Below are 14,612 nucleotides of genomic sequence, written 5' to 3'. Positions count from 1 at the left end.
CGACATGAGACAGAAAGAGAGAGAGAGAGAGAAAGAAAGAAAAAGAAGACAAAGTATAAAGAAATAACAATAAAAATAAAAATTAAAATAAAAATGTAAGAAGAAGAAGAAGAGGAGGAAATAGAAGAGAAGAAGAAGAGAAGAATGGAAAAATGAATTCAGTGCAAAGCTTGTGGACTTTAAGGGACGGGTGGTAGAAGAAGGTTGCTTGTGGGATGCAACTTTCGAGAGTAATTAGGGCGACAAAGCTGTTTCTGAAAAGCTGCCTGCTGTTTCCTACCCCAACCCCACCACCATCACCCACCTTCCACTATCAACCCATTCCATCATACTCTTCCCTTTTCCTCTCTTTTCTCTTCTTCTATTCCCTTTATCATAGCCACCAACGACTACTTTCTTTTCTCTTTTATATTACCTTCTCTCTCGCTCTCTCTGTCTCTCTCTTTTTTTCTATTTTTTTTATCGCGATTTCTCGTTACAGACAATGCTTGTTATATGTGCATCCTCTTCTCTCTCTCTTTCTCTCTCTCTCTTTTTACCTCTTTCATTACAACCAACAATCCCCCTTCCTCTTTCTGCTCCTCCTCATCCTCTTTTTCCTCCTCTTCCACTTTCTTCTTTCTCTCCGATCATTTTCCACGAACTCGAGTAGAATAATCGATCAAAAACGATTTATACAAAACGAGTACGATTTTGTACTCCTTTCCCATCTTTCTTCTATTTCTTTCTTTTTTTTATTTTTTTTTTTTTTTTCTTAAACGTAGCTCTCGTAAGGAATGAAAGAATTTTTTGTTGGCCCCCCTCTAAGAAATTAATTATCAGGGAAAAATATCAGCCCCTTTTCTTCCTTGTCTGACCCCCCCCCCCACATTCAGTAAAAAGTAGAACGGTGAATAATGTTATTTATCGATCTATCGATATTTATTATTCTCCTTGTTTTTTTTTCTTGTCAAAGGGTGTGTTTGTACAAACATATTTCTTTCTTTCTTTCTTTGTATTTTTTTTTTTATTTTAGTTTCCAATACAGACTCTCTTTCGTTGCACCCTACTTATAAAGTACCCAACTTTTTCTTTCATATATATATGTATATATATGTGTGTGATATTGTTTGCTATTACGAATATATGAATATATATATATATATATTGAAAATGTTATCTACACATGTATTCTCACACACACATATATATGTATATATATTATTTACTTTATTCGAAAAGAAAGTGTATGTGTACACGTGCCCTGAAAATATAGTATTACATATATATATATTGTTACAATTATTATTTACATATGTAACATATGCCTATGAGAAAGAAGAAAATAATAATAAAATTCAATAACGTAAAAAGGACAAATGTCACGTACCAATATATATGGGATTTGATTTTTCAATAAAAGAAATGTTCTAACGAAAAATATTGAATAGGATAAGATAGTGCTGTTGGTACTACCCAAAGGGTGGGAAAAGGGGGAGAGATAATAAAAGAATAGGATTAGAAAATATTATTGAAATAAATTGACATTTCTTTTCGACCAATTTGAAAATATCAGTCAATGATTTTGAATTTTTGTATTATAGTTAAATAAATATTGAATATAGGATAAGATAGTATTGGATTGGTGGTAATAGTGGTAAAGAGAAAGATAATAAAAGAATAGGATTAGAAAATATCGTTGAAATAAATTGTAGTTTTTTTTTCCAATTCAAAAATATCAATCAATGATTTTTAAATTTATTACATATTATTATATATAATAATATATAATAAATATTACCTATAATATATTATTATAATTATTAACTATACAAGAAATATATATATAATATTTAGTTATAACTATAGTTATATATATACTTATTGTTAATAGTTATTAGTTATTAATTATAATATATTATTATAGTTAATCGAGTTTTAAATATTCTCAACACTTTGATTGAAAAATTCGAGACTCTGGGTATTCATCTTACAATAGTGATTTCTCTCAAATTATATTTAAAAAAAGAGCTTTTCTCTTTTATCTTTTTTGCCCTTTATATCGTTGAATTTATCGATAGACGTAAATCGTTTTGTTTTTGTTTTTCTTTTGCTTTGATTGCTAACGGGGGAGGAATAAAAGGGATGAAAGGGCGATAAATTCTTTGTTTTTTTTTTGTATTCGTTCCAGAACCAGCAATAAATAAATAAATAAATAAATAAATAAATATATATATATATATATATATATATATATATATTTTATCTAAAAAAAAAGAAAAACATTTTCTATAGTTATTCAGAATTATCGATACCATAGAATATTCATTATTGTTCCTACCATAAAAAAAAAAAGAAATAGAAAATTATTCACCATTTCATAGTTCCTTTTTTTCGTACACCTAATCGATCGTTGAAAAAAAAAATTGTCAAAGGAATATGATATCATCTACGAGTATGATAAGTTATCTTCAATAATCTCAGATTAAAAAAAAAATATGAAAAAAAGAAAGAAAAGAACATTTCATACAGAAAATATGATTAATGATTATCGACAATTGAAATTTTTCTATAGAACCTAGGATTTGTCTGTCATTCATGCACATAAAGCTATTTCCTTACTAATGGTAAAACTAAGATCCTCTTTTTCATTGAAATCCTTGAAATATTTCTACGAGGAATTTTCTAATACTACTTTTCTTAGTATTTTGTTCAAAACTAAATTAAATTATTCGAACTATTTTCTGTTAGTAAAGTACAAATCAACTGATTTCATTTTATTTAATCAATTTTAGTAGATATTTCTTTTGTAACGTTGTTAGATGAAAAACACATTTAGTTTCTTTGATTTAATTAGTTTATCACACATACACACGAGCGTCACCTTTTTTTTTAATTAACACTTACATGCTTGGTCAAATTTAATTTGTTAAAATCCTGCAATTCGTGAATAAAATGCTGTAAAAATGAATTTTAAAAATAAAAGAATACTTCATTCGTTTTTAAATAATAGAAAATATTTTGTTCAAACTTTTAATTGACTAAAAAATTTCATATTCTCTATTGAAATATACGATTTCTTTTTTTTTAAATAAATACCTCACATACGCAAACACACATAGTAGAAATATATGCAAAGTATTAATAGATTTAATGTTAACTTTTTACTTGGAATATCCTATATATATTTTTAATAGTTCAAAGTTTATAAATTTCAGAAATTATTATTCAAGAAAACTTTGATAATAATAAAAATTAAACAAAATTTTGTCAATTAGGTCAAGAATGAAATAAGAAATTCTTTGGAGGATACAAATTTTCGTATTAGTTAAATTCATTTGCATCTTGAATGCTAAGAGATATTTAAAAAAAAAAAAATAAAATAGAAATAGAAAGAGAATAGAATGAAATATAAAAAAATAATTATTTTTAATTATTTAATAAATTTAATATAACTTGAAAGTAAATTTAAAATAATAAATTTAAAAAATTAATTATTAAATAATTATTCTGTATTTTCTTATATTTCAATGGTTATGAAATTAGATAAAAAATTTAACGAATATAAAATTTCTATTTCAAGATGAAACAATTCGTTTCTATCTCTTTTTATTATTCTTTTTCTCTTTCTATTTTTCTTTTTCTTCCTCTCTTTCTCTTTCTTTTTTTCTCTTTGTTCCTTTCTCTTTTTCTTTTCTCATTTTTCTATCGACCGACAAAGTAAAAATGCTCTTCCATCGAAAGTAAGAAGAAAAGTTACGACCTTTCTATTTTATTATTAATTTTCTTATTGTTAAATAATATTTCGTTCTATAGAAATGATCGACGATACTTTCTTTTTACTTTATTTTTCCATGAAATTTTCAAGACAGCGTTTAAGAAAATGTCGTCAAATATTTAACAATGTTAAATAGTGTATCGTTCAATATTAGTTGGATAAACTTTGCAGACAGATTTCAAAATTTTATATACATATAATATAAAACAATATTATACTTTTCTAACGGTTATATAATATTAATTTATTATTCAAAATTTGAATAAAATAATATACATATATTAGGTCGAGTCATAAATAACTTCCGTTTTTATGACACAAAGAATAAAGTTTCTGCCACTAATAAGTGCACGACACTTTTCATGGTGTTTTTTTTTTGCACTCTTTGTATCTGTTGGACGTGTATCTATTGGATTTTGCTCCAATATTACCTTTAAAAGGTTCGTCAAAGTTGGAAAGACGTCCTGCACTCGGTTCGTCTTTTAAGGTCGTATCTCCAGAACGGAAATTTACAAACCAATTTCTGACTGCCCTATCAGTTATCAATCCTGCACCGTATACGCTGCATATTTTTTCAGCTGTCACTTTAGTGCTATTGCCTTGTTTGAATTCCTAAAGCATTACATGTCGAATATGCACTGTTTACTATCCATCTCAGAAGTTAAGAAAAACGGTTAAATGTAACATTGACTACATAAAAAAATTGACAGAAGACTAACTGAATCCTCATCTATACAGTGATATCAAATATTCGTTTGTTTCGGTGACTTATAGTAGGTAAATACGAAAAACAGATTCTACATAACCGCATCGGAAGTTACTTATGACTCGACCTAATATATTATTAAAAGTATAATCGAATTATTGATTCTACAAATTATTAATTGATTTTTACAAAGATCAAAAGAATGAAGAATATGGAAATATAATTAATTATATATATGTTAATTAAATATTCCAAGAATTTATTATTTATTTAACCTCTTAAGCAGCACGCTCGAGTTAACTCGAGCGGCGTATTATTTTATATTTCTATGATTTTTTACACTTAAATAAAATAGAAAATTGAAAATAAGAATGTGAAAGCGAAGAAAACGAAATTGTTTTTCCCGAAATGGTAATTCGAAAAAAAAGATTAAACAGTCGACGTACGTGTAACATTGCAATATTCTGCTCTTTTTATGCAAAAAAGAAAAAGATTTTTTTTTTCAAAATCATTGCTGCCTAAGGGGTTAATTAAAATTTCCTTTGTTAATGTTCCGTAATTGAAAATTATATTGATATTTAAAAATTTTTTAAATAAATTGAAATATTTAAAAAATGTTTCAAATATTGAAAAAATAAATTGATATTACGCACACTTTTATTAAACTTTTTAAATTTTTTTTTTTTTTTAAACAAAATCGTAATTTGATTCTTTTCGAATAAACAATTAAGTACGTGTTTGACATTTATTTTTCATTATTCTCAATTTACAAATTACAAATTTAACTTCTGATTAGTTGGTTATTATTTTTTGATACTTCGTAAGAAAATAAAAAAAAATAAGAAATATGGAAGGAACGATGATTACCGAAAGTAAAGTAGCAAAGCATCCCCTGTTCAAGGGATGGAAAAAATGTCTCCTGGCAAACAAGAAAAAAGAAAATAAAGCAAAAAATATGGAGGTAGTCGGACAGGAAAAAAAATCTCACCTGAGTCGGTCAGAAACTAATACAAATTGTTGGCCCATGTTTTTGTTATGATTGAAAGTATAAGCAATCTCTTAAAAGATAAAAAGATAAAAATAAAAAAAAGAGTGAGAGAGAGAGAGAGTGAGTTTCTATCTAATAGTAGAAATATATCTTTCGAACAAAATACTTTTTTTTTCTTATTTTCTTTTAGTATAAAAACAACTACTATATATTTTTTTCTTATCCTTTTTTCGATTCTTTTTCTATCCTAACTTAAAAGTACATTTTACAAAACCTGTAAGAATGATTGGATTTTATTCTTCTTCTTCTCCCTTTTCTTAAACTCGTGTCAGAAGATAAAAATATATATGTGTGTGTGTGTGTGTGTTTACTTGTTGTGTGAGATTTACGTTTAAAATAAAACTCCCACGATTATCATTTAAACTTTTACGATAAAGATCGTACCAGTGTTAGGTTGGAAAAGTATGAAAAAAGTTGGATAGCTAAAAATGAAAAAAAAATAAAAAAGGGAAGAATATATAGTTGAAAATATAACATGCACGTTGAACAAGTGAAAAGAAAGAATGACAAAAAAAAAAAATATATATATATATATATATATATATATATATGTATATAGAAGTAAAAGAAATAATTTCTATTGTGCCAAGGTGTTGAATAATATGTAACCACCACCACCACCACTACAATTACTATTACAGTTTAATTTTTTTATTTTTATTTTTCTAGTAGAAATAAGGAAACAATGTCCTTTTGTTATTTGACCTAGTTTTTAGTTATTTTTTTTAATATTTCTATAAAATATTTAAATTATAATTTTTATGTTATTATAAAATATTATAATATAATATTTTATTATTACATTTTATTAATTAAATTATATATACATAATATTATTTTATTATAAAATTAATATTTTATTATATATATTTATATATAATATTATATTTTATATTATAATTTAAAAAATTTTTTTAAAAATATTTTAATCTTTCATTTTAAGAACTAAATTGTTTATTTCATTTTGATAATTGAATTTGAGAAAGAAATTGAAATTGAAAAAGAATATCTTTCATAATCTTTTGAATAGAATTTGAAATGTGTTTTACGTTTGATCTTATTGATCTTAAGATAATACCTCATATCTCGTGTATTTTCTACGTTTCTAACTAAAAAAAAAAGAAAAAAAATAACATTGAAATATCTAGTACTCTAAACGTGAAATAACCCTGTCCGATGAAGTCGAAGACTATGTGGATCTTCATGATAAATTTCTTTCTGAGTTACTGCACAAGAACGTATTCATTGAACTGTGTTTAATGTAAATTTCTTTTAGAAAAATCTTTTTGCTACATTATCTCTCTCTTCTGCTATTTTTACTTCTTTATACTAAAATATGTATTTACAGTGCACATCAGATAATATTTTTAACAAGTATATTCTCCATGATAGAAATAATATTATATCTAAACTTTTTATATGATAAAAGTAAACTAACAAAAAGTAAAATTATAAATAAATATATATATATATATATATTAAATACTAAATAATAAATATTTAATTTTTATTTTCATTTTAATTAGTTAATTTAATGTTTATTTTAATTAATAAATATTTCTATTAGAATTTATATTTCTATATTATTATGTATTAATATTTATATTATTTATATTAAATAATATTTAAATTTATTATATTTTAATTATATTTATTTAATAATATAAATTGTAATAAAAACTCTAATAAAAATATATATTTTTGTGTGTTTGTAAGTTCAGAGACAGATTAACTTTACGTACAAAGAAGAATTTAAAAAACACACACGTTGTGTGATGAACGTAAAATACACATACACACATATACACATAGAAACGTATATAAAACACGTAGTCGCTTACGATCGTTCGCCCTTTTTGGAGCCCTAGTGTCCATTTGTCTCCGCCCTTTATTCCTTTTGCATACTTTCAACACGAACAACACAACTCACCCACTCACCCCCCCTCTCTCTCTCTCTCTCTCTCTCTCTCTCTCTCTCTCTTTCTCTCTCTGTCTCTGTATTTTTCTGTTTGAAAGAAAAGCTTTACGACATGAGTTTGCTTGGCCCTTGTTTTCCAGTTTCTGCTCTTCCGGTTCTCGTAAATCACTGAAAGTTTTTCTTCTTCGTTTACTATTATATACTACTACTAACTCTCTCTTCTTCCTTGATGGTACGTCGTGTTCAATATTACGTCAAAGAAATTCGAAACTTTGGTACATCGCTATACTACCTTATATAATTCAGTTTGTCCAAGTATTATTATTATGATGTTATTATTTTTATTGTTATATCTTCTGATCCTAATGCAACCTTTTGATTTATACTTTTTTCCTTTTGATTTTACTTTTTTCCCTTTCATTATATTTTTTATGAATTTTTATATATTTTATCTTACTATATATTATATATTTATATCAACAAAATATATTTTATTTTTCTACCTAATTTTATATATATAAAATATATATTATTATAATATATTATAAATCTATAATATTATATATTTATATATTTCGTTAATATATAAATATATTATAATAGTATTATATATATTTATTTTATTTAATATATATTATAATATTATTATATTAATTTATTTTTGTATTTATTTGAAATGTTTTAAATAACTTATCTAAATAATATATGTTAAGAATATGTGAATATTATATTTTAATTATATTTGTTTTGCAAATAATAAATGCATTATTATAGATATTATATATAAAATTTATAAAATTTATTAATAAGTTTATAAAAATTTATTAAGATAATCATATGTAAAATCTATGTGTAGTAATTTAAAAGATTTGGATTACAAAAATTTAAAAAAAGATCTATCAATGGAAAAAGTAATTAATTTATTTTTTTGGATTTATTATAATGTTAAAAATGATCCATTCATATTGTCATACATGTTAAAAGTATGAAAATTTATCCAGAATTCATAATTCAAAATTCATTCATTTAGAATAAAAATTTTCTCTACCCATTACTTCTTCATCTTTTTTGAAATATTATAATAATATCTAACTTTAACTTTTAACTTGACACGTTTTTAGGTATATTACTGGTTTCTTATCCAAATTTAAAATAAGAAAAATTGATGGCATAATACTTAAATGTATATATATATAAGTATATACGTAAGTATACGTAAGTAAGTACCTTGGTATTATCGTTCCATCGTGCGTGACAAGAAAATCGATAATCTTTAAAACGAACCTGTCTCTCTCTCTTGCGGATTTCTCTTTCTCTCATCCCATTTACTACTCTCTCTTTCTCTCTCTCTCTCTCTCTCTCTCTCTCTCTCTCTCTCTCTCTATCTCTCTCTCACTCTCGAAAAGACGATATGCAACGCATGAATAAGTTTCTTCTTATATTCTTATTCTTTCTTTTTTATTCTTCATAAGTGGGAAACGTCAGCAAAGAAATAGAATTTATTTCTGTTCTTTTACTATTATTACTACTACTACTACTATTATTATTATGATTATTATGACTATTATTATTATTATTATTATTATTATTATTATTATTATTATTATTATTATTATTATTATTATTATTATTATTTGCTATTACTGTTATATATAATACATATGAAACTGGTAATATTAAACCAATGCAAATGTATAATACATATATGATTTTCATATATTACAATTATTATAAAATATCAAACGTTTCAATATGATTAAATAAAAGAAATTTTCCATTCGAATTGAAATAATTGAAACTTAATTTAACGAAAATTTAACCAAAACCATCCTACACCTCTTCAGAAAATGATTCGAACGTTAAATAAATTTAATCAGATATTATTTAAACGTATATATAATATCTTACAAATGCATAATTATCGTTCTGTATAAAATTATTATATTTAAAACAAACAGAAGAAAAAGAAGCATACTTATCGTTCTGTATAAAAAAAATTTAATTTAAAACAAACAAAAGAAAAAAAAGAAGATAAGAAAAATAATCTAAAAAAATATAAAAAACAAAGAGAGAAAAAAATTAGAATTACCTATTAAAAAGATAAAAACTTACTTTGCAACGTTAAAAAAAAACAATCGTACGTGTTTTTTAAGGAAATAGTTTTTTCCACCACCCAAACCAACCAACCACCAACCCCCACTTCCACTTCCCATCCCACCAACTATAAAATGAAAACCAATATTTCATTTCCTTCTTATCGCTTCAAGAAGATTCGAATGAAAATCGATTTCAATAGAATGGGGAGTGGGTAAAAATAAAAAAGGGGGGTTAAAAAGTTGAAGAGATTGCCATTCGTTGACGTTGCTTGCTTCTGTTAACTGCGAGATTTCTTTTTCTCGTTCACTATCAAACTCATTCTTTAATCGTAAGGAAAAAATCTACCGACTCACTGACTGAGTGACTGAATGACTGATGGGGTTTGGGGGTGGATTTTTCTCTCTCTTTTCCCACCCCCACCCCTACTAGTTGGCTCGATAGCACGAAAAATGCAGGAAATTGCACTAGCGGTGAAACGAGAAGCGTAATTTAGAACAGACCAGAATGTGCAACCAAGACTTTTATTTTTTTTACCCCCTCACCCCTGCACCCTTACACTCATCCTAGCTTACCCTATCTAAAAAAAAAAGAAAAAAAAGAGTGGTTCCATCTCTCTCACACTTACACGCCCTTCTTTGGATAGGCTCACATTTCAAACTTGAAAGTCGAGTACTCGACTACGTCTAACTACGAATACGAAAAAGAAAAAAGAAAAAAAAAAATTATCATCTTCAAGAGTTATATATAGCGTAGAAAAGACGAACAAATATTTATCTCTCATGTCGGTGGTGAAAAAAAAAAATAAACGTATTATTTTTTTTTTTTTTTTTTTAATTTTGAACGATATTTGAGTTATAATTTTTGCGAATAATAATGGGATATATTATTTATTGAGATGATATAAGATAAAAAATGTTTAAATATTCTTTTTTTGGTTACTTAAATGTTAAACTTTATCAAGTATTTTTTAAAAAAAGTATTTAGTATAGGTTAAAAAAAAGAAAAAAAGAAAATATATAATGTAGTATTGAGTTTTTATAAAATCTTATTCTATATTAAAATATATATGAATATATATTTTAAATAATATGATATTAAAATATTAAAATAATATTATAATATTAAATAGTAAAACTTTAATATCTTTAATATTTTACTTTCTAAGAAGAAAAAGAAGAAGAAGAAGAATATTGAAATAATATTATAATAATAAATATTAAAAATTTAACAAAATATCAAAATAATATTAATATTATTATTTCTTTATTCATATTATTATTATATATAATTATATATTTGTTGTTGTAAAGAAATCATTTGACAACTCACAATATTATCAATATGTTATTTAACGTTAAAAAGAATTTATATTAGAAATTAATTATTTCCAAAAATCAATGAACTGAGCTTTTAATTATTTCGCAATTTATATCTCAATTTATTTCTCAATTTATTTTTCAATTTATTTTTTAATTTATTTGCTAATTTATTTGCTAATATATTTATATGAAATTGATTAACTTACTCAAAGGATGTCACCGGTGCTTGCGGCTCTAGTAGTTCTCGTAATTGGACCCGATCTTTGTTGATGATCTTGTCGTGATCTGCAATATATTATCTTCCGGAATGCTTTCCGAAAATTGTCGCTCAAAAAAGCATAAAGTATGGGATTTACACAGCTATTGGTATATGCCAATATGTGACTTACTATTTGAATTATAATAGTCACCGATCTTAAAGGATACGCGTCTAAAGATTTCGTGACCAATATCACCTGTAAAAAAAATTAAACAATTATATTTGCAATAATATTATTTATTTTTTATTCATACATTTGTGTTTTTTTTTTTTTTTTTTTTTTTTTTTAATACACTGATCAAAACAATTAATCGTATAATTTGAATCCTTCGAATTTGTATTTGAAAAAATAAATCAATTTATGTGTATTATATCAGTGAATTATATTTTAATTTAAAATTTATAATAAAAAAAAAGAAAAGGAAGAAATTTTGAATTTACCTGAATAGGACACCAACATATTGCAAAAACGCCAACAACTACGAGAACCAATCGCGTTACTCGTCTTCTACCACGTCGACTTTCAGCACTGACACGTGCACCACGCCATAATCTGACGAGCATGCAGACGTAAAAGACGCATATTAGCGTCAATGGTAGCAAGTAACTCGTTAAGAAGAAGGATACCTGGAAAAATGACCAATCATATTGCGGTAGGATCCGACAGGCCGTCAGATTTTCCGACGACCAGTCTTCCATATCCTGAAACACAAAGTGAATCTACATACATAAGGGAGCAACTTTTGTTATGGTCAAAAAGACTATTAATTAAAAAAAAATAAAAAAAGTAACAAACAAATGTTCAATACTTCGCAATTATATTTTTCAAACCAATTTTAATCGATTGTTTTATCAAATTTATTACTTATAGAAAATATTTATTAACATATTATTAATTATATATATAATTTAGTATAATATAATAAATAATATATAAATTATGTTAAAAAAATATACGTTATTACGTATGTTATAAAGAATTTATATTATTACATTTATAAAAAATATATATTTTCTATTAAAATTTTTTAAATTTAATTAAGTAAAATTAATACTAATTAAATTAAATATAAATATAAATATAAAATATATAAATTAAATATAAATATAAAATATATAAATTAAATATAAATATAATTACTAATAAATTAATACTAATTAAAATTTTATTTCTAATTATAATTATTTTATTTATTTATGGTATTAATTATATAATAAAAAATAATCAACAAGAAATGTAAATACTTTTACAATAAGAACAATAACTATCAATATAATGTATAAAAATATTTAATTTTCTTTCTATTTGATATATATATATCATCGTACATATATATATCATGTTCAATCAATAGTCACTCAAAACGTGTCTAACATTTTTCTCAAATGTTTGTTTAGTATTTATCTTTGATCTCACAAATCACCGATCTTTCTTCAGTGCTATCTCAAATATACGACTGGCATAGAGTAAACAATAAAAAGAATAACAAATTATTTATTTATATTTTTCGTAAATCGATTTTTAAACCGTACTATTATTTGTTGTTGTTTGGTCAACAAATCGTTGGATTATAAATTGACCAAGTACAAAGAATCAATAAGTATACGATAAAATTCATTGATCGAATAAAAAATAATACGTCTAATATAAACATAATAAAAAAAATAAAAAAATAAAAAGCGAATATATAGTGGAGCTATATAAAAGCTGTATAAAAAATAATATATGTATAATATAAATAAAACAAAACAAAATAAAATGAATAGAAGAGATTTTTAAAATTTCAAATCAAATGCAAAAAAGAGACAGAAAAATTAAAAGAAAAATAGAATATTTTCAATATATATATATGATGTATATATTGTATATATTACGTTTCAATAATATCCATCTACTGGTTTTCTATCAAATGAATTGTGGTTGACTTACCTCGCCGTGAATAACGAGAGCTGGAGTGGATAACGCAAATATAACCGCCCATGCGATGCCAATCGCTAAAATTGCATTATTCTCTGTCCTCCAGGACATAGATGTTATCGGATGAACTACTGCCAAATACCTGAGAACAGAAAATAGATACAGAGAAAGAAAGAAACAGAGATATATATAGAATATTAATTGTAAGATATAAATAAATATATTTTATGTTTATTATAATTAGTAATAGTATTAAACGAAATTGTATACCATAACTACATAATATATATTATATATAGTAATATATATTATATATTTACTTTATAGTACTTTATATAAATATATTTATATGTTATTATGTAATATACATACATATTATATTATATATATTATATTATACATTACCTATATTAATATAATAATAATATATATATAGTAATATATACCTAATTATATATAATATTTTAATTTGTAATATATAAAATATATAATATATAATAACTATAATTTTTTAGAACAGAAAATAGATAAAGAAGAAGAAAGAGAGAGAAAAATAGAAAGAATATTAATTGTAAAATATAAATAAATATAATTTATGTTTTTTATAATTAGTAATAGTATTAAACAAAAATTACATATTATATAATATATATTATATATATATATATATATATTTACTTTATAGTACTTTATATAAATATATACTTATATATTATTATTTAATATATATATATATAATATTTTAATTATTAATTATATATAATATTTTAATTTTTAATGTAGAATATATAATATAAATAAATTTATAATATAGAATATATAAAAAATATAAATTAATATATAATATAATATATAATATAATATATAATATTAATTATATAAAATATATAAATTTATTATATAATATTTTTATTAAATTTAATAACTATAATTTTTTTAAATAATTATCATTACACAAATGAATATCATAATATTATAATAATAATAATTCATTAATCTGATTTAATATTAATTGATCAAGTTACATTGTAATTAAAAAAAAGAAAAACAAACTAACAATTATTCAATAATAAATTAATTTTCTTTTTTATTATTATTATTTTCAATAGCAGGAATTAATATGGTAATTAGACTTAATTGAAAAACACACACACTTACACATTCACATGGACATATATGCATCTATATACTAGTATATAGGGTATGGAAAAACGTAGGATCAAAAAATAATCCACCTTGACACAAAACCGGCATCACCATTTTCATTTTCGTTGCTTTTAATGCTTTCGCTGATTAAAAAATTGATTGATCGTTTCACGAGTTTTAAAAAAGGAAGTAAACGTGAGTATACAGTATTAGTGCTTTGTGTGTGTGTGTGTGTATATATATATGTATCCTGATACATAAATCGATTGAAAAAATTCTTGAGATCACGTATACCATTCAAAAATGATTTTTCAATTTTCATATCAAATATTGTAAAATGAAAAGTCGTAAAATTCGTCGTTTCAATCAGACATAAAGAAACACCTTGTATAATGCATGGTATAAATGTCATAGATGCAATTTATACAAATGCATGTATATATA

At 23.6% G+C, this 14,612-nt stretch overlaps 1 protein-coding gene across 2 annotated transcripts in view; it reads right to left on the bottom strand.

Moving 5' to 3' along the window:
* AstA-R1 (allatostatin A receptor 1) overlaps positions 1 to 14,612 on the bottom strand; it is a 47,618-nt gene that overhangs the window by 22,377 nt on the left and 10,629 nt on the right. The window contains exons 3-5 of one of the 2 annotated variants that reach the window (XM_015329157.2): positions 13,035 to 13,164; positions 11,546 to 11,806; positions 11,052 to 11,300 (exon numbers count right to left, since the gene is read on the bottom strand). In XM_015329157.2, coding sequence (XP_015184643.1) covers positions 11,052 to 11,300; positions 11,546 to 11,806; positions 13,035 to 13,164 — 640 coding nt within the window. Of the gene's footprint in view, positions 1 to 11,051; positions 11,301 to 11,545; positions 11,825 to 13,034; positions 13,165 to 14,612 lie in introns of both variants that reach the window. The other variant, XM_015329155.2, reaches the window with a different exon arrangement.

Source organism: Polistes dominula, unplaced genomic scaffold, assembly GCF_049000335.1.
Source record: "Polistes dominula isolate Pdom_NZ unplaced genomic scaffold, Pdom_raw_medaka contig_12, whole genome shotgun sequence".
Taxonomy (NCBI): Eukaryota; Metazoa; Arthropoda; class Insecta; order Hymenoptera; family Vespidae; genus Polistes; species Polistes dominula.
This window is presented reverse-complemented; position numbering and strand designations above follow the sequence as displayed.